This window comes from Pantherophis guttatus, chromosome 7 (assembly GCF_059756535.1).
Source record: "Pantherophis guttatus breed Tessera chromosome 7, ASM5975653v1, whole genome shotgun sequence".
NCBI lineage: Eukaryota > Metazoa > Chordata > Lepidosauria > Squamata > Colubridae > Pantherophis > Pantherophis guttatus.
Window position 1 is genome coordinate 54511181 of NC_142069.1, and position 22376 is coordinate 54533556.

The 22376-nt window shown below is 37.4% G+C and overlaps 1 protein-coding gene across 2 annotated transcripts in view; it reads left to right on the forward strand.

Moving 5' to 3' along the window:
• Window positions 1-22376, forward strand: part of SCAF11 (SR-related CTD associated factor 11) — a 73516-nt gene that overhangs the window by 38255 nt on the left and 12885 nt on the right. For both annotated transcript variants that reach the window (XM_034402816.3, XM_060694700.2), the window contains 2 exons: window positions 2251-2594; window positions 6773-6991. In XM_034402816.3, the coding sequence (XP_034258707.1) occupies window positions 2251-2594; window positions 6773-6991 (563 nt within the window). The remainder of the gene's footprint in view (window positions 1-2250; window positions 2595-6772; window positions 6992-22376) is intronic.

Here is a 22376-nt window from a genome sequence, read left to right on the forward strand (position 1 = left end):
TAGTATGCAGAATTATTATGCAATTAAATGAAAAATTAACATTTGCCCATCTTACTCGTTTATTTGTATCTGTTAAAGAGAGAATAATAAACAACTCAAAAGGTACAAATAAACATTTAAAAAAAAATGTCTCAGTGACCAATATAGCCACCCTTCTTTTCAATTAGAGTCATAAGCCTTCCATTCATGAAGTCTGTCAGTTTCTTGATCTGTTGACAATCAACTTTTTGTGCAGCAGCAACCATGGCCTCCCAGACACTGTTCAGAGAGGTGTGCTGGTTTCCTTTACTGTAAATCTCCCGTTTAAAAAGGTCTCACAAGTTTTCAATAGGGTTTAGGTCAGGTAAGAAAGGGAGCCATGCCATTATTCTTCCCTCTTTAAGGCCTTTACTGGCTAGCCACGCAGTGGAGTACTTTGATGCATGTGGTGGAGCATTGTCCTGTATAAAAATCATGATCTTTTTGAAAGATGCAGACTTTTTCCTGTACCACTGCTTGAAATCTTTTTGTCTTCTGGCAGTAGGTTTGGGAGTTTATTTTGAGTCCATCTTCAACCTGAAAAAGTCCAACTAGCTCACCTTTAATAATACCAGCCTATACCAGTACCCCACCTCCACCTTGCTGGTGTCTGAGTCAAAGTGGGGCTCTGTGCCTGTTATTGATCCAGCCATGGGCCCATCCATCTGGTCCGTCAAGAGTCATTCTCATCTCATCAGTCCATAAAACCATAAAAAGCTATCTTGGCCTACACTTGCCATTTCAACTTATATGTCTTGTTCAGTGGTAGTCGGGTTTCAGCCTTCCTTACCGTGTCTCTGAGTACTGAACACCTTGTACTTCTGTCCACTCCAGGTAGGTTGCAGTTCTGGAATATGACAGCACTAGAGAATAATGGGTTCTTGGTAGCTTCATGTTTGATTCTTCTCAAATCTTTGGCAGTTAATGTGTGTCTTTTTTTCTCAGCATGTTTCTTGCGACCCTATTGATTATTTGCAACAAAACGTTTGATGGTTCTGTGATCAAGCCCCAATATCTTAGCAATTTCAAGAGTGTTGCATCCCTCTGAAAGACTTTACAATTTTTGACTTTTCAGAGTCAGTTAAATCTCTTTTTTGGCCCATTTTGCCTGAAGAAAAGAAGCTGCCTAATAACTATGCACACCTTGATATAGAGTGTTGATCTCCTTAGGACACACACCCTCCCTCTTTACACAATACATATCACCTGATATGCTTATATCCACAAGTTTGTACAGCTTGGAGGTGGAAAATATGCATAAAAATGATATGGTCAAAATATTCACTTACCTAACTATTGTGCATACAGTGTACTGTTGATGGTTTGTGAAAAGCTGGTTTTTGTTTTATTTAATTTCCTTTTATGATGCAACAGAACTGACAAGTCCCTAAGATACTTAATTTCCAGTGGAGTCTTTAAGCTGCCTGACCTCCTGCCCCAAACTAGTTTTGATTCTTAGAGTTTCAATATGTATATTCAAATACCAACTTTAAAAAACTTGATAGCCTTATGTATGATAAACCTATGTATATGCATAAAACTTGAATGAATCTTGAATAAATCAGACTGATTCTAACAGATCCTGGATTTGTCCCAAGCAAAACAAAAAAATGGATCTGAATTATTGATAGAAGCTTAATACAGGTAATCCTTGGTTAATGACTGCTCTGTTTAGCGACCATTCAGACTTACAAAAGTGCTGAAAAAGTAGTTGTACAACCAGTCCTTAAAGTTATGACCTTTGTAGCATCCCCGTGGTCACATAATCACCATCTGCAAGCTTCACAGCCCATTTCCAACAAGCAAAGTCAATGGAGAAAATAGCAATAAAATCAAAGTCATGGTCATGTGATGTTGTACTTAATGATCACAGGTGTTGCACTTAATGACCACAGTGGACTAATATTATAAGCTTGTCATGATCATGTGATGTTTCACTTAATTATTGCATTGCATAGTGATAGAATATTCAAGTTATTAAGGTTATTAACTGAGGACTACTGTAAGTGATTTGGTGTGGAATCGCCAATTAATTCCACAATAAATATTATTTTAATGTGCTAAAGCACTTGATATATTGGGACTAATTTTAATAGTATGTGGGGAGTGTGAGTGAAAGTGACATCTGGTATAAGATTCTCTTCTGTTCATGGACACCACTTTACTTTTTGGGAGGGAGGGATAATGTTTTTGTATACCTTCTTTTTAAAAATGTCTGTTCCTCTCTGATAGATCCAAATTTCAAAGAACAAATCAGCCAACAAAGTGATGCTTCTCAGCTACCAGTAAATGTGTTGCAATCTCAGATGAATGTAATGACATCAGTAAACACACAGCATCAACCGATGAGTATCTTCCCGTATACAATGGGTGTTCCTACTCCTATTATGAACATTCAACACAATCCATTTAACCTTCCTCCACCAGTGCCCATGCACCTTCATTCAGGACTGCCTCTTGTCCAGGTAGCAGCTTCATCCAGTATGTCTCAGGGACCACCACCACCACCACCACCACCACCTCCATCCCAGCAAATTAACTTTATTGCTTCCCAACTTGATGGACAGCTGTTGCAGGTACCTATTTTAGTTGTTAAAAAACCCTCCAAACTGTTAATATATGTAGAAGTTTTTAATGCCAAATATTTGTATGTATGTATGGCTATTATATTAGGAATACCCATGTTTATTAATGTGGAAGCTCACTGAAAAATATTTGCTTCTATTCCAAGATACTTAAGCTCTGGATAAACAAAATGTATATACGTTGATTTGTTTGCATATGCCTACAAGCATCAATTTCTGTAGATGTATTTTAGTAAGCAATTATTTTTAGTATATCTCCCAATTGTGGAGCCAAGACATCCTGTAATGGGTATTTCTGAGCCTGAATTAAAATTCTAATTCTGCTTCTATTGCCCCTTTTTGCATTGTGTTGCTCTATAGAACATGGTTGCTTTCCAGCTTCTCCATGGCTAAACCAAGTTATAGTAAACATTAATCCCTCCCCACCTTTTCTTTCCTTTTTTATTTTCACTTGCCCTCCAGCCAGCACTGTTTGTCTCAGAGGTTGTTGCTAATGTTTTGAGACAAATCGAGTAGACCAAGCCCTAGAAGTGTGCCAGTGTACCCTTCAATTCTCCATCATGGTTTCTCCAGGGAAATGCAAATAGCACAAACAATGTCCACCTGCATACCATCTGCAACTGTCAGCAGGGCAGTTTCCAGTTCTCTGGGAATGTGAATACTGTGAGCGCTGAAGAGGAAAGACACTTTGATACCAGATACCCAATCCTTCTTTCTCCTTTCATCAAGTGAATCTTCTTGATTGGCTCCACTGGGAACTATGCCATACAATCCCTACTCTATCATATGCTTCAAGAAGCCCCAGAGATAGCCATGGTTTCTTCAACTGTATCACAGCTATCCTGGTCATAACTGCTGTATCCCTTATCCATCCTAGTGGATGGAAAATACTACCTTGGGCTCTCCTTGTAGGGAAGTGACAGGCCTCCATACTCTTCCTGAAATTCCTCTCCCCAGGGCCTTACTGCAGAGAACAAACTTGATTCCATCACTCAGGGAAACTGTCAGGCGAGGAAAGAGACTTAGATAACATATGATTCAAGACATCACTGTGCAGAATTTCATGTTTCCCAAAGCATTAATAAGAACCTTGAGTTTGACTCATATAATATCAAACCTATGGACCCATATAATATCAAATGCATGATTCATAGGGCTACATCAGATGCATAGCTCCTCCAAGAGAAGTTCATTTCATCACTAGCTAACCAAAACCAAATATTGTTGAAGGTCATAAATCATTTCCTTAATATGTAGATAATCACACAAATCAGGTGAACATTTAAGTATTGTTAAATTCCAGATGGAAACCTTGAGATCCATTGTGGAACATATCCAGAAAAAAGGATGTTAGTCTCACTAGACTTAGAGAAGTTAATCTTTGGATCAATTTTTGCATTCCAGTTCACCCAACAAGCACAGTTCTTGAGATTCAAATATGAGGATGCTAATTGTCAATATAATCTACTTGGCCTGTCTCTTGCGCCCATGGTATGCATGAATATGATGGTAATCACCATAGCCCCTTGCTGACCCTTGAGTATGTATGTTATCCCTATATGTTGGACCAATTCTCATTAACTGAATATGGAAAAAGGATGTCTGAATCATAGTGCATAACCTTGACAATTTGGAGTTTCTGTTCAATAAAGACGTATCCTGTTAGTTTACAACTTACAATACCTGTCTATAGGTCTGATCATAAAGGCCTGTTTCATTTGTCAAAGAAGAGGAAATAAGCAACTAATCACATAAATTCTACAGATTGCCCAGCCCAATCTGATCTCTTGATTTGCCATCTTCCAAGGCTAGATGATCACTTAAATAATTTTAATACCATAGCCAATTACAGTATCTGTTCCTCTCCTTTCTGAAGCTAATAGCCCAGAGATCCTAGGTATAAGCGATGATTCTGTCTAAAGTAATAAGAGTTGTGACTTTTGAAAATCCTTACCAGGAACAGGAATCCTTGAATACCAGGTTTAAAGTTACTGTAAAGCCAATATCAGATACTTTGTTTGGCCAATTTGCTCAGGAATCTTTGGCAAAAGAAGCTGCACATAAACTTTGTTGAGCTGAAGCAGCATGACTAGCTTTGAACAATTTTCAGGCTTTAAAAAAATTGAAGTATTATTCCTCTAACAGACAATGTAACCACCAAAATTTGCTTCAAGAGAGAGGGAGGGGGGTTTGCATATCTTTTGGTGTAAACTTTGGTGTTACATTACCTATTAGGCAATTGATAAAGGAAGCAACTAGTCTATCTCCTGGACTGAAGAAAACCTGTAAGAAACCTTCAGCATAGTGGCAAATGTGGTTCAGTAATGAATATCTGAACACAAGTAAATGGAGTTTTAATCTCAGTGTATTCAATCGAATCATTTTGATTTTAAGGAGGCTAGGCTAACCTCTGAACTCTAAGGTGGGGTACTACTTCTCATGTTTTCTAACACAAGGAGCAAAATATTCAGTACTTGGCCCAAAGACAGGGTTTTATACTTGCCCATATTACCAAATCCCAGATTCCTATGACTAATGAAAAAATTGCCCTAACTGACAAGTTCAGTGTATCATCTTTGTAACATGGTTCCATATAACTGATTTCTTGATTCTAGAAAAAGAAACTTAGGTTTCTGTGTGATGGGGTTAACTGTTAGATGTTTTCTTCACAAGAAGTTCCTTTTACATTCATATTTCCAAAGGATCAAGTGTTTAGTTTTGCAGAGTTACTCTATGTTTAATTTTCTGATTAAATTTTCTAGAATTAAAACAATAAGCAAGGCATCTTTAAACCAGGTCATACTAGCCACATAGATTTTTTGAAATGAATTGAACATATGCACCCAAGCAGTAAATAAATGAATCAATAGAATAAACTATTTTCTTGAGAAAACCTGGCCCTGGTATTTGCAGAATAATTTCTCAAGAGGTTGCTAAAATGGATTTTTAATATTTTTACATTTAATTCTTTCACGTTAAAAGACAATACTGTTAAGCTGTTCCCTTGTGATGCTGTCACATATATAGGCCTTTCAACAGTTATCAAGTCTTGGCGTGGAGGTACAATAGGGAAAATATCCATTCACCTGTTGTCTCCTCTTCTGTCATGAGAATTTGAGAGTTGTGATGGGCGTATAGGGAGAGTCTTGGTGCAGGCTGGAGTTCATCCAGATTGTTTTTTTTTTCTTTTCAAGAACGGACATGGAAAGGTGATATTCCAAGCTGGGTGTTGTATGTGATTTTGTTGTTGTTCTTATAATTCTTCTAACTGATGTGTTATAAATCGTAATGTGCCTTCAGGAATTCAAGGCAGTGTGGCATGCATCTGTTTTATCTGTATAGCAGTAAACCTGAGAGGTAGATTGGGCTGAGGCATGTAATTGACCCAAAACCATATGGAAACTGCTGTAACTGAGTGAAACTGACTCAGGCTGACTCAGGAATTCTGGGAGTGGAAGTCCACAGGTTGTCAAGGGGCCATAAGTTGTAGTGCTCAGCCCTGCACTACAACTTATTTCTGCTTGCCAGTGCTTATTCTGCCATATCATAAACATTTTTGGTAAGACGACTATCTAAGCCATCTTGGGAAAGGGGTCTAAATGTTTGCTATAATGCTGATGTCTCAAGGACTCTTAAGACAGTAAAGTCAAAAAATAAGATTCTTCCAATTTCAGTTAACTGATCTAGGTATAAAATCAAGTTCATGACATTTACTGCTCATCACATTGCCTTGTAGTGTTGTTTTATGAGCATTTCAGCTAGCTGCTACTACATCAAGAATCAGCCTCATTACTTGATTTCTTCTCTCTTTATAATTGTCCATAATGGTGCTTACACAAAATTGATTTTCTCCCTAAACAAGGCCATTACTTATTAGGCCACCATTAAAAATGCCTGAAATGATTGGAATGAGGAAAAGGGAAATAATGTAAAAAGGATCCTCTACTATATACAACTTGCTGAACATCAACTTTCTTCACACATAATATGCTCTCTTTCAACTTGAATAATATAAAGGTTTTTCCCTTACCCATTAATTTTATGTTCTGCAAGTCGCATATATATTGGAGATAGCAGCATCCCTTTAATTCATTTGCAGTTTAGAATTCTGTTTAATGGTACTGCATATAACTAGTTGGACACTTAATTCTCTTAACTTTTCAAAACAGGCTGCTCCAACTACTTCCCATGTTGCTAACAGTGTGAATACAACACACTTGTCTGCTCCAACAGCAGCTCTGGGAACTGTGGAATCTATCCAGGGATCGAGTTTGGGTAACACAGCATCATCAAATAACATCAAATCCTCAAATGCTGCTGTAAAATCGATGGAAAAGAAAGCAAATGTCACAGTGGAAGCCAGCGCAGATAGTTCCAAAAAAGACCAGGTAAATTCAAAGCAAAGAATAACGTGAATAATTTTGAATAACTAAAAATAGATATAAATTGCCTTGAAAATAATGTTTGCATCAGTCAATTTTTATAATCTTTTCCATGGGATTTAAGAATTTTACAGTTTGTGACTTCTGGCGGTGATGTGGGGTTGAGGCAACATGGGAAAAATCGCTCCGTTCCCAGTGCCAATTTTCCAGCGTTTTGGTGCCCTTTAAGGGTGAGGTTCAGTCCTGGTGGGACCGGCAGAAAGAGGGGAATCTTCGGAGGAGGCATGGAGAGGTGCGGTCTCCCACCACATCAAGAAGAACCCTTAATCCAAGCGTGGAAGAAGACAGCCGGCATGCCTGACTCAGAGGCCTGACGCCCTGATCGAAAACAACGGGAAGCAGAGAGTGAGTACGGTGCGAGAAGTGACAGTGAGAGCAGAAAAATAAAGATTTTAAACTTGTTCAGATAGTTGGAGAAGAAGAAGAATTTGGATTCCGGAGGCGCAGTGGGCTGAAAAAGGCTCAGATTGTAAACGGACGGCAATTAACGAGGAGAGCAAAAGTGAAAAGGCGAATTTCGGACCAGCAGAAAAAACACCAGTGAAATATCAAGGAAAACGGGTGTTCTAGGAAGCTGGGAGAGAGAAGTGAACTGAATACGAGGTTCTATTTCTACCCCTACCTTAGCTGCTCCAATGGAAGGAGAAATGTGGATTGGCAAAAAGTAAAAGACGCACAAGAGTGACAGTGCTGATTAGAGATCGCCATATTTAATTACTTGTGAGTGAAAATTGAAAGTGTGAAAGAAAGAAAGACTATATTTGAAGCACATCTGAACTTTTTTAAAGAACATACAAAAGCTAGAAATATTGTGAACTTTTAGATACATAGCTTATATATTGACATATTTATTCATTGTTAGAGAAACTTTTGTATTTTTGTATTTATCTAATATTTATAATTAATTGCTAGCAAATTATTATTACATTATTACACATATATATATATATACACACACATATATATATGTATGTGTGTATATATATATATATATACACACACACACACACACACACACATTTATAATTATATTTATAGCTATTTATATACATAACCTACATATTGATATATTTAGTTACCGTATTTTTCGGTGTATAAGACGCACCGGAGTATAAGACGCACCTTAATTTTGGGGGAGGAAAACAAGGAAAAAAGTATTTTACCTCTGCCTACCAGCATTTAAGGTGGCGCCGCCCTCCTCTTCCTCCTGCAAGCGAGAGGTGCAGGGACTACTCACTTTCCCCCAAAGAGACCCCTAGCATGCTCTGGGGGGAGGAACAGAGCACAGCCTGAGGAACAACCCTCCCTCTTCGGGACAGTGTGGGGGGGAATCTGCTCAGCAGCTTTGGGGAACAAGGCAGGTGCCACGATTTGCAGCTGGTCACCCCTCTGGCCGCGCTGACTTCACTCCCCAGCAATGTGAGGAGCTCCCCAGCAATGTGAGGAGCAATGTGATTGCGGGTTCGGGCGGCAGACCCGCGATCCCCTTCCCGATTCCAAACATGGGGTGTGTGCAGAGACAAAAAAAAGTGTACAGGCGGCGGATCTGGCCAGGAGGAAAGAGAAGTTGAGTCTGCTGAGAAGGAGGACGGGGGCACACGCTCTGCAATGTGCAGAAAAACACTTTTAGGTGTCAGTGCTACAATCTCCTCCCCGAATCCAAAGCACTTTCCAGTTCCCCGCTGCACATTGCAGGGGAACTGGCCGCCACCTGAAGCGCGACTCTTGAGGTTTGCATTTTGGAATCTGGGCAGCGATGGCTGGAAAGGAGGAACGTTTCCCTTTAGGGGCTCCCATTCAGCTCGGCTTGGCTCCTGGGTGCAGAAAGTGTTAGGCAGTGGCGGCAGCGGCTCCTCACATTGCTGGGGAGTGAAGTCAGCACGGCCAGAGGGGTGACCAGCTGCAAATCATGGCACCCGCCTTGTTCCCCAAAGCTGCTGGGCAGATTCCCCCTCCCCCCACACTGTCCCGAAGAGGGAGGGTTGCTCCTCATGCTGTGCCCTGACCCAGATCCCTGCCGCCTGGAACTGGCCGAAAATGGCCGAAGGATGGGGGCCGGCGAATGGGCGGGGCTACATTTGGTGTATAAGACGCACCCAGATTTTCACCCCCTTTTTGGGGGTAAAAAGGTGCATCTTATACACCGAAAAATATGGTACTTATAGAGGAAATTTAGTATTAGCAAATTAGTACTTCCTAATTACTTATTAATTATTTATAGCTGTTGTGCTTTCTCTCTTCCTTTTCCTATTTTTCTTTCTCTCCTTTCTGTACATTTACTTCATATTATCTTATTGAATATTTAAAGTAATTATTTAAAGTTAATACTAGATCTTTTCAATTGATTAAATTAATTAGTATTTAGTAATCATATAAGAATTTTAGTAATTAGAGTATTAAGATATTTATGAATCTTTCTTTTTAATAGAACTTTATTAACTAAGTTAGTATTATACTATATTAAGAGAATAGAGAAGGGAGGGAAGGAAATTGAATTCTAAAGTGGATGGTGATTTGGGAGGAGATAGACAGAATCTTAGGGGAACAGTATAAAATATTAAAGGAAATGACTAGTACCACCACAACCACTGTGAAATCGGGAAAGAAAACTACTTCGACACTGATTGGATCATCGGCTTCCCCTGCAGCACAGAGGACAACAGAAGGAATGTTCCCATCAGATAAGCAACCTCCCGCTTTAAGCATGCCAACTATGCAGGCTACACTTATAACAGGAGACCATGATTAAAATGCAAGAATGTATGACCAAGAATCATGAAGAAACAAGGAGAGATATCGACGAGATTAAAAGAGAAGTAAAAAGTGACATACAATAGATAGATGAAATTACAGCCTTGATGGACATAACCTGCTTATATGGACAAGTATCTGGTTTTAAAATAAATGCAGCCAAAATGAAAATAATACCTAAAAATATGGTCAGAAGCCAGAAAGAAGAGATAGAAAGGTTAACAGGATTTGAAGTAGTTAAGAAGGTTAAATACTTAGGGGTTTATATTATGACTGCAAATATGAAATTATATCAGCACAATTATGAACCACTATGGCACAAAATACAAAAAGAGATGGAAAACTGGAAAAAACTACAATTGTCTTTGCTGGGAAGGATAGCCGCTGTAAAAATGAATATTTTACCAAAATTTTTATTTCTTTTTCAAATGATACCTATACTTAAAAAGATGAAAATTTGAAGGAATGGCAGAAGGGCATAAACAAGTTTGTGTGGGCAGGGAAGAAACCTCGAGTTAAACAAAAGATAATGCAAGATATCCGAGAAAGAGGTGGCCTTAAAATGCCCAATTTAAGATTGTAGTATGAAGCCGCTGCCCTCAGCAATTACAGACTAGATAAATTTAACGGAGGAAAAGATATTGAATATTGAAGGATATGGTTTGGTCTACGGCTGGCATGCTTATTTAGTCTATGACAAGAAAGTAGATAAGGCTTTTAAAAGTCATATATTAAGAAATTCTCTATTGTGGGTCTGGAAAAAGTACAAATATAAATTAAGTGATAAGTTACCAATATGGACAGTACCCAGACACGCGATAGAGAATATAAACTTAGAGCAAAAGCAAGATAAGATTACATATAAGGAACTTCTTTATAAGGAAGGAGTCAGATTACAATTAAAACCAATGGAGCAATTAAGAGAAGAAGGAATTATTAGGACATGGTTTCAGTATGGACAGCTGCAGGCCAGATGGAGAGAAGATCAAAAAATTGGTATTTGGCAGCAGGATGAGAATTTGATAAAGCAAACAAGAGATAAAGGTCAAATGCATATAAAAAGGTTGTATAATGCACTAGTGGAAATAGATTCAGAAACAGAGTTAGTCAAGGACTGTATGATAAAATGGGCACAAAATGTAGGTGAACCAATAATGATGGAAACATGGGAAAAGATATGGGTCAGAAATGTAAGATTTACACAAGCACAAAATTTAAGGGAGAATTTTTATAAAACGTTTTATAGATGGCATTTAGACCCAAAAAATTTAGCCTGTATGTATCCAAATCTACAACCTAAGTGTTGGCGATGTGAATGTAAAGATGCTACATATTTTCATATATGGTGGACATGTAAAAAAATTAAGGCTTTTTGGATAAAAATATGGTGGATTATTCAAAACATTTTAAAGAAAAAAAATTAAATTTACACCACAGTTCTTTTTGTTGGGAATAGTCATGGATTGTACTGTAATAAAGACTAAGTTGGTTTTGAACTTAATAACGGCTGCCAGGTTACTGGTGGCACAGTACTGGAAGAAGGAAGATCCACCCACCATTGAGGAATGGACATTAAAAGTTGTGCATTTGGCAGAAATGGCGAAAATTTCATCATATCTTAAAGACCATTCAAATGAAAGATATATATCGGAATGGAGAAGATGGATCGATTACATACAGAAGAAGTATCCGAATAAGAAGATTCATATAGCATATGAATGAAGTAACTTTGAGTAGTTTATGTTTGTTTTTTGAATTATAAGGAGTTAAGGATCTAGGGAGAATATGAAATGTAACAATTTGTTAGCATATTCTAGCTTTTGATTTGTGAATGCTATACCCTGTGCTTGTTCTGGGAAGTCTAGGGAGGGGGGTGGGGGGAAGGAGGGAAAGGGGGGTGGGAAAGGGGAGGGAGGGGTTGAGGGGGGAAGGGTGGGGGAGTGAAAATGTTTGTACTTTCTATAAAACTTTTCAATAAAAAAACAAAACAAAAGATAGATGAAAAGATAGACTCAGTACAAGAAATTATACAAAAAAATGATCAACGAATAATAGCTATAGAAAAGAAAACAGAGCAGACCGGAAAAAAATGGAATCTTTGGACCAGAAAATGATGGGATTTAATAAAGAATTGGAAAATACTGTGGCACATCTGGAGATGGAGAGGGCTGCATTCTACCTGTGCTTTCAGAACGTGGTGGAAGATAGAGAGGAGGACCTAACATCAGTGATGGCGGAAATGATTGTGGAGGCCCTCCAATGTGATAAGGACGAAATAATAAACGAGTTGGATGAAGTCTATAGAGTCCACACAAATTATGCTAGACAATATAAACTACCAAGGAAGGTCCACATAAGATTTGTGAGACGAAAAGTGAGAGACATTGTTTACAAAATAATGAAAAATGAACCGATGTTCTACAGAAGCAAGGAAATAATCACATTAAAGCAAGTCCCTAACAGAATAAGGGAACTGAGAAAGGAATATTGGTTCTTAGCCACATTATTAAACAAGCGGCATATACCGTTCAGATGGATAACACCAGAAGGAATGTTGGTATCGTGGCAGGGGAAAAAAATAAAAGTGGACTCAAAATATAAAGCACAAAATCTGCACGACCAAGTGATGGGCATAGAAGGAATAAATAATAAAAGGGAGGAACTGGAAAGGAGTACTAAAGGGAAACAGAGACAAGAGGAACAAGAAAAAGTACTAGAAGAGGGAGATAAAGAGAAAGAAGGAGAAATACAAGGGGAAGAAGGAGTGAGAACAAGGGCCAAGAGAAAAGACAGAAAGTAATAGAAAAAGCGTATAAGACATCCATTAAGGAATGGAACAAAATCTTAAAATTCTATCATTGAACATAAATGGCCTTAATTCCCCAATCAAAAGACATCAACTTTTTAGAAAAGCTGTGAAACAACAATTGTGTGCCTCCAAGAGGTACATATAAGAAAACAAGATGAAAAATATTTACAATGCAAAAAATTAGGTAAATATTTCGTAATACTAGCAGAAGAAAAGAAAAGAGGAATAGCAAAGAAGAAATAGAGAGCAACTTGAAATATGCAGATTTAATAGGAAGAATTTTGATGATAGAGGTAAAATTTAAATCTAAAAGTATTTTATTAGTGGTTATATATGCGCCAAATAGTGGACAAACGGAATTTTACAAAAAAGTACATGAAAAAATAATAGAACAAAAAATGGAGAACGTGACTTCCGGTTTCCCTGTCTTCGGTGACGGCGGCGCCTTTTGAAGCTCCGCCAGCCCTGCCGCCTGTAGAGCCGCTTCGAGACGAAGAAGCGGCTCGAAAACTTCAAAATCCACAGGATTGATGAAGTAGAGATCGCAGGGCACAGGTCGAGCCCCTGTAACCCCCCAGGGAAGTTTCTGGGGAGAGAACAGGCGTGGCTCCCTCCCAACCTGCTGAAACTCCGGGCGACGTGGGACGATTCTGCCTTTGCAGAACAAGCCGGCTGCAGGAAACTCAAAGCGAAAAGAACCAGCTTTAATAAACAGCGAAACTACCTGAATCCTGAAACTTGGAAACGCAAGTATCAGCGCTTTGTTGACTTTTTAATCTGAGAAAAATGCGAATGAGTGAAAGTGCTTTGAAAAAACATGGCGCTCAGCCTTAGAGTTAACGAGCCAGCGAGTGTGGATTGGTGAAGTTATCTTGCTTTGTTACAAAGTTTCCAAGTTGCTACAAAGTTGCCTTGTTTGTAATAAGAGAAACAAGTGGAAAATTTCTCCCTTTTCAATACTTGACTTTGCTTTACTTCAACCTTTATTTGATCAAATCTGGGGGACTTTTTTAGAAGTCTTTGTGCAGGAGGGAAAGGAAAAGGAACTTCCCTCTTTAGAAAAACTAGATCACGTGGCAGGATGGCTTCAAAGAAGCAGGAAGGGAAGGCAACAGGGGGGGGATCACCCACACACAAACATGAAACGCAGCTTCCCCCTGCTCAACAGCTACAGACTCAGAAAAAAGAATTTGATGTGGGAGATTTAAAAGAATTTATTTCTAAAACTTTGGATGATAAATTTCAAAAATCTCAACAGGAGATAGATGATAAACTTCAAAAATCACATCAGGAATTTATGCAGGAAATTAATGAAGTTAAAGATATGGTGAAACAGAACCAAAACAAGGTGACCAAAAAAATATCAGAAGTGGCATCTGGCCTGGCAGAATTTATTGGGAAAGTTGATTTTAAAGTAGAAGAACTTAAATCAGAAGTTAATGTTAAGATGAAAGACAATGATTATAAAATTGCTGATGTTGACAATAAAATGCAAAGAGTTGAAAACGAGATTGTCATGATACAATTCAGGGCAATGGAGTTTGCTATACGGCTTCGGGGAATTCGAGAGGAGGAAAGACAGGATTTGAGACAAGTTTGTTCTGAGGCCCTGGCCAAGATTCTACAAGTTAATCCTGATGTGATTTTTCACAAAATAGACAAAATTTACAGAGTGAACTCCTGGGTGGCCAGACAAAGACAATTACCTAGAGATGTGGTCATATATTTTACAGATAGAGAAATAAGAAACGATATCCTGCAAAAATCCTTTTACACTTCTGTACAAGTGGGGGGCTCACGAATTGGAATTTATAAAGAATTGCCTCCTAAAATGCTGAAAGCTAGAAAAGAATTTGGCTTTCTTGTTAAGGAATTGCAAAATTTACAGATACCTTTCCGGTGGGACGCACCAGTTGGCATAATTTTCAGATACAAGGGAGAAAGATACAGTTTGAATACCGTGGAGAAGGCACAGCACTTCTATACTACTATTCTTAAGGAAAGAACACCATCTCCACGTACATCTACAGTTTTGGAGATTAAAGAGAATGAAGAGAAGCAACCTCAACGAGAATTGCAAGAACAGTCTAAGCAGGAATTAGAGGAAGTGCAAGGTGCAGAAGGAGGTTTTCTGGATGAGCCCTTGCTGGAATCTTCTCCAATCTTGGACCCGGTTCGGATGATTGAAGTTAAGGATCAACGTATAACTCGAGCTCAATCTAAGTTACTTAAACAAAAGCAACAACAACAACAGGAAAGACAAGACAAGGAGGCAGTTAAGAGTACTGCACAAGAGACTGGAGCCATGGGAGGAGCGAGATCGAAGCTTTCGGATGATCTTCAATTATTTTGCTCTTTGCTCCAGAAAGAGGGTGATGACGTTTAAGTGTTTATCTTGGAATGTTAATGGGTTGAATTCAGCACAGAAAAGGAAGAAATTATTTACATATTTGAAACAATTTAATAATTCCTGCAGTGCTGGTCTTTTTGGACGCAGAGAAGGCCTTTGATAGAGTGGATTGGAATTTTCTACTAAAGACTTTAAAAAAGATGGACTTTGGGGATCAATTTATACAGGCGATTTCAGCAATTTATCAAGAGCAAAAGGCACAGATCATTATTAATGGAAGTCTGACAACAGAGTTTAAAATTGAAAAAGGAACAAGACAGGGATGTCCGTTGTCCCCACTTTTATTTATTTTAACACTAGAAGTCTTGCTAAATACAATACGGGACTCTAATATCTTGAAAGGTATAAAGATTAGGCAAGAGGATTACAGAATAAAGGCATTTGCAGATGATCTGGTTGTTACCCTATCACAACCAATGGAATCAATAATCTTGATGAAGGACATTATACAAGACTATGGTAAAGTTTCAGGTTTTAGACTGAATCCAAAAAAGACTAAAATGATAGCTAAAAACATGACACAAGATCGTAAACATGAGCTTGAAAGGAGGGCAGGTTTTGAGACTGTACCTAAGGTAAAATATCTAGGAGTTCAGGTTGCAGAATCAAACATGAAATTGTTTCAAAATAACTATGAGGTGTTGTGGCGAGAGGTGCAGAAAGATCTGGAGACTTGGAAAAAACTGCAGCTGTCTCTACTTGGAAGAATAGCAGCAGTTAAGATGAATATTTTGCCAAGATTTCTTTTTTTGTTTCAAATGATTCCGGTGCTTAAAAGTGATAAACAATTGAAAGTTTGGCAATCTGGAGTGAATAAGTTCGTCTGGAACGAGAAGAAGCCGAGAGTGAAATTGAAAATTATGCAAGATGTTCCAGAAAGAGGAGGTCTTAAACTTCCAAACCTACAGCTATATTATGATGCAGCAGCTTTAACTTTAACAAGTGATTGGTTTGGAAGTAAAAAGGCTGGAATATTGAATGCAGAAAGTTTTGATCTTGAATTTGGATGGCATGCTTACTTATTTTATGATGACAAAGTTGATAAAGTATTTAAAAGTCATATACTTAGAGACTCTTTGATGAGAGTTTGGAAGAAGCATCGACTCAAATGGGATTATAAAATACCGCTATGGCTGGATCTTGGTCATACTTTGTGGAATACAAATATAATGTCACTCGGGGGGTTTTTATACAAAGAGGTTCTTTTTACAGATGCGGGCAGATGGCAGCTGAAGACATTGCAGACACTGTTGGACGAGGGGATTAATTTAACTTGGTTACAATATAATCAATTACAATTGAGATGGAAAGAGGACCAAAAAACTGGTATTATGTTGCACGAGGAAGAATTGGTTAGACATATAAGAGAGAAAGGTCCAATGCATATCAAAAGGCTTTATAATGTTTTGCTAGAAAGGGACTCAGAAACTGAATTAGTTAAAGACTGTATGATTAAGTGGGCACAAAATTTTGAAGAACCAGTGATGTTGGAAACATGGGAAAAAATTTGGGTTCAGAATGTTAAATTTACACAGTCGCAGAACTTGAGGGAAAATTTCTATAAAATGTTTTATAGATGGCATTTAGATCCCAAAAAGTTGTCATGTATGTACCCTAATGTTCAGCCAAAATGTTGGAGATGTGAATGTTTGGATGCTACGTATTATCATGTTTGGTGGACCTGTAGGAAAGTTAAGGCTTTTTGGATAAAAATTTGGTGGGTCATGCAGAATGTTTTGAAGAAAAAAATTCAATTTTCTCCACAACTGTTTTTATTGGGTATAGTTAAGGGTTTTACATTGGGTGAAACAAAATTGATATTGTATATGATAACAGCAGCAAGATTGTTGATAGGTAAATACTGGAAGAATGAAGCTTTGCCCACTATCGAGGAATGGACTTTGAAGATGGCCAGTTTTGCAGAGATGGCGAAGATTTCAGCATATTTAAAAGATTGTTCACAAGAGACTTATGAATGGGAATGGAAAAGGTGGATAGAATATGTTCAGAACAAATATCAAACTAGAAAGTATCAAATAGCTTTTATTTGAAAATAATGTATTGGAAATATTTTAATGTAATGAGGTAAAGAGAAAAATTATACAGGGGAGGGAGGGGTTCAAGTTTATATATAAGTGTTATATTAAGGGTTTTTTATGAGTATGAGTATATTATAGGGAAGTCTGGGGGGAGGGGAGGGTTAGGGAGGGTTAGGGAGGTTGGGAAGTCTGGGGGGGGAGGCGGTGGGGAAAAAGGGGTGAAAATGTAATTGTAAAACTTTTGCAATTAAAAAAAAAATGGAGAACGTATGTTTGATTGGCGATTTTAATGCAATTGTTGATGTAAGGAAGGATTACAAAAGTGATCAGAGCAATAAAAAAAAAGAAAAATATACTACCCAGAACTTTTATTGATTTAGTAGAGGAATTAAATTTAGTTGATAATTGGAGATTTTATAACCCTGAGGTAAAAATTTTTACATATCATTCGAACCCCCATAAATCCTGGTCTAGAATTGATATGGCCTGGGTAACCAACATATTGATACAAGAAGTAGAAAAAGTTGAAATAATTTCAAATAATTGGGTGGCCCATAATCTAGTAATGCTGGTATGGAAAGGACAACTGAGGAAAAAGAGTAGATGGACGATGAACACACAGATATTGAAAGAAAAAGAATATATTGAACAAATGGAAAAGGAATTAAAATTGTTCTTTAAAGATAACACAAAATATCACACCTCCCTTCAGAATTTATGGGATACAACAAAGGCTTATGTGAGAGGATTGACAATAGCTTATAATGCAAAAAGAAAAAAGGAGACGGAAAAAGAATATAATAAAGTACAAGAAGAGATTAAAAATTGGGAAGGAAAATTACAAAACAACCCTGGGGATGAGCAAATTAGAAGGAAATGGATGGCAGCTAAACATAAATTGAACATATTAGATCAGGAAAAATATATAACGGCATTGAAATATATAAAACAACCATTTTGAGCACGCAAATAAACCAGGGAGGTGGTTGGTTATAGATTAAGAAAAGAAAGGGAGAAAAGAACAATCCAACAATTACAGGACAAAAACGGTAAAATGCAACAGAGCTTAAAAAAGAAAAAGGAGATAGCAATTCAATTCTTTCAAGAACTTTACGAGAAAGACAACAGAAGAAATAAATCATCTGAGTGGGGAGGGAATGTTAGCATTGTCAGAGGAAGAAAAAGAAATACTAAATAGAGATATTACCATAGAAGAGCTAAAGGAAGCAATTAGGAAGCAAAAAAATAATAAAACCCCAGGGACAGATGGTCTACCAACTGAATTTTATAAAGGATTAGGAGAGACACTGAATTGGATTCTACTAGAAACATACAATTGCAAGAAAAAGTATGTGAACCCCTTGGGATTATGTGGAGTTTTGCATGAATTGGTCATAAAATGTGCTCTGAACTTCATCTAAATCACAACAATAGAAAAACACAGTCTGCTTAAAATAATACTACACAAACATTAGATGTTGCCATAGTTTAATTGAACATAACATGTAAACATTCACAGTGCAGGGAGGAAAAAGTATGTGAGTCCCTAGCCTAATGACTTCTCCAAGAGCTAATTGGAGCCAGGAGTGAGCCAGCCTTGACTCCAATCAGTGTGATGATATTGGATGTGTTGCTGACAGCTGTCCTGCCCTTTAAAAACACACACCTGTTTTGGGTTTACTGGTTTCAAGAAGCACTGTCTGATGTGAACCATGCCTCGCAGAAAAGAGCTCTCAGAAGACCTACGATCAAGAATTGTTGACTTGCATGAAGCTGGAAAGGGTTACAAAAGTATCTCCAAAAGCCTTGATGTTCATGTGTCCACGGTAAGACAGACTGTCTACAAATGGAGAAAGTTTAGCACTGTTGCTACTCTCCCTAAGCGTGGTCGTCCTGTAAAAATGACTGCAAGAGCACAGCGCAGAATGCTTCATGAGGTCTAGAATCCTAGAGTGTCAGCTAAAGACCTACAGAAATCTCTGGCACATGCTAACATTTTTGTTGACACATCTACAATAAGGAAAATATTAAACAAGAATGAAGTGCATGGGAGGACACCACGGAGGAAGCCATTGCTGTCCCAAAAAAATATTGCAGCATGTTTGAAGTTTGCAAAAGAGCACCTGGATGTTCCACAGCACTACTGGCAAAATATACTGTGGACAGATGAAACCAAAATTGAGTTGTTTGGGAAGAACACACAACACTATGTGTGGAGAAAAAAAGGCACATCAAAACCTCATCCCCACTGTAAAACATGGCGGAGGGAGCATCATGGTTTGGGGCTGCTTTGCTGCCTCAGAGCCTGGACGGATTGTTGTCATTGATGGGAAAATGAATTCCAGAGTTTATCAAGACATTTTGCAGGGAAACGTACGACCATCTGTCCGCCAACTGAAGCTCTGAAGAGGATGGGTGATGCAACAGGACAATGACCCAAAGCATACAAGTAATTCAACGAAAAAATGGCTTCAACAGCACAGAATACGCCTTCTGGAGTGGCCCAGTCAAAGTCCTGACCTCAACCCGATTGAAATGCTGTGGCATGACCTTAAGGGAGCGATTCACACCAGACATCCCAAGAATATTGCTACACTGAAACAGTTTTGTGAAGAGGAGTGGCCCAAAATTACTCCAGATCGTTGTGCAGGTCTGATCTGCAACTACAGGAAACGTTTGGTTGAGGTTATTGCTGCCAAAGGAGGGTCAACCAGTTATTAAGTCCAAAGGTTCACATACTTTTTCCTCCCTGCACTGTGAATGTTTACATGTTATGTTCAATTAAACCATGGCAACATCTAATGTTTGTGTAGTATTATTTTAAGCAGACTGTATTTTTCTATTGTTGTGACTTAGATGAAGTTCAGAGCACATTTTATGACCAATTCATGCAAAACTCCACGTAATCCCAAAGGGTTCACATACTTTTTCTTGCAACTGTATAATGAAGCAGAGGCAAAGCTACCAGACTCATGGAGGGAGGCATACATGTCGCTGATACCGAAGGAAGGAGCAGATACAACGCAAATAAAAAATTATAGACTCATCTCTCTATTAAACACTGATTATAAAATCTTCATGAATATAATGGCAAACAGAATGAAAAAATTATTGATTTATAGAATACACCCAGATCAAAACGGCTTCTTACCAACGCGACAGATAAAAAACAATATAAGAACAATAATCAACGTATTAGAATATTATGCGGTACATCCAGAGAGGGAGGTAGCACTGGTGTTTCTGGATGCACAAAAAGCTTTCGATCAGGTGAATTGGCAATTTATGACTCAGCAAATTAAAAACATGAAATTTGGGGAGAGATTTGAAAAAATGATAGCCTCTATATATAGAAAACAAAAAGCAAGTATATTAGTAAATGGAGAGACTACTAAATTTTTTGAAATAAGTAAAGGAGTATGGCAGGGATGTCCACTCTCACCTTTATTGTTTATTTTAACATTGGAAAATTTACTCATAAGAATCAGGTCAAATAAAGGAATAAAAATGTAAAACAAGAAGAATACAAGGTCCAAGCATTTGCCGACAACCTTGTATTCTTCATAGAAGAACCGTTAAAAACAGGACCAATTTTAATAAAAGAGATAGAAGAATTTGGAAAAGTGGCGGGTTTAAAAATTAACAAAGATAAGACCAAAATGTTAACGAAAAATATAACAGCAAAACAAATAGAAGAATTAGTTAATCAATTAGGATTACAGGTGGTAAAAAAGGTGAAATATTTAGGTATAAATTTGACAGCCAGAAGTGCAACTATAAAGGAGAACAACTATGGAATATTGGTTCAAAAAATAAACGAAGATTTAGAAAAATGGGGGAAATTGAAATTATCTCTATTAGAGAGGATTGCAGCGATAAAAATGAACATATTGCCGAAACTCCTTTATTTATTTCAAACAATTCCGGTAAAATTAGATAAAAAATTCTTCAATAATTTGAATAGAATAACCACAAAATTTGTGTGGGAAGAGAAAAAACCAAGAATCAAATTAAGTATATTGCAGGACGATAGAACTAGAGGTGGATTCAGTTTACCAGCATGGGAAACATATTACAAAGCAACAAGTCTAATATGGATTAGAGAATGGGTGAATTTTGAAAACCAAAGACTATTAAAATTAGAAGGGCATGATTTGATGATGAGGTGGCATGCCTTCTTATGGAACACCGGGAACAAAACATATAAAAACTTCAGTAATTATATACTAAGAGATTCACTAATCTGTACATGGTGAGAAATTAAGAACAAACATTATATAAAAGTTCCTGAATGGTTATCCACAATGGAGACACAAATACACCCCAACACATTGGCACTACAAAAAATGATAAGATATAAGGAAATATTGGATTCCCAGGGAGTATTAAAAACACAAGAAGAACTTAGAGAACAAGGAATATTGATAGACTGGTGGCCTTATTTACTGATAAAAAAAGATATAAAAAGGATCAAGAGGAAGGAGGAATTGAACTAAAACCGAACCGATTAGATAAACTGTTAGAAGCCAAGGAAGAAAAATTAATATCAAAAATTTATAAATACTTATTAGAATTCGACCTAGCAGAGGAATTAGTAAAAGGACAAATGATAGCATGGGCAAGAAACATTGGACACAACATACAATTAGAAGACTGGGAAAATGCATGGGAAACCAATTATATCATGACAAAATCAGTAGTTTATAGAGAGAATCAGTATAAAATGTGGTATAGATAGTATCTGGCCCCTTCGAGGTTAGTGAAGATGTATCAGAACTTAAATCCAACTTGTTGGAAATGTAAACAAGCACAGGACATTCTTCCATGTCTGGTAGCTTTGCCCAAAAATTAAGAAATACTGGGGGGGGGGGAAACTTGGCTAACAGAAATAACAACAGAGGAAATAGAGCTGAAACCAGAAATTTTTCTATTAGGCATGATCAAAGGAAACCATAGCAAAGAAACAAAATATTTAATATTACACATAATTACGGCATCCAGACTGGCATTAGCACAACATTGGAAAACGGATCAATTGCCAACAGATCATCTAGTAATCCAAAAAATTTACAATTGTGCAGAAATGGCTAAATTAACATTTGAGTTAAAAGACAAGTTGGACTCAAAATATTATACTGTATGGAATAGATGGTACAATTGGACAAGTCAAAAGAAAGAATAAATGTAAAATTCCACAAGAAAACAAGAAAATAAAATTAACAACAAGCACCGTCAATAAGATAAATGATGTAATAAGTCACTTTCTATATATAGATATATATATCTAGTTTGTTTCGTTTTGTATTGTTTTTCTATTTTATG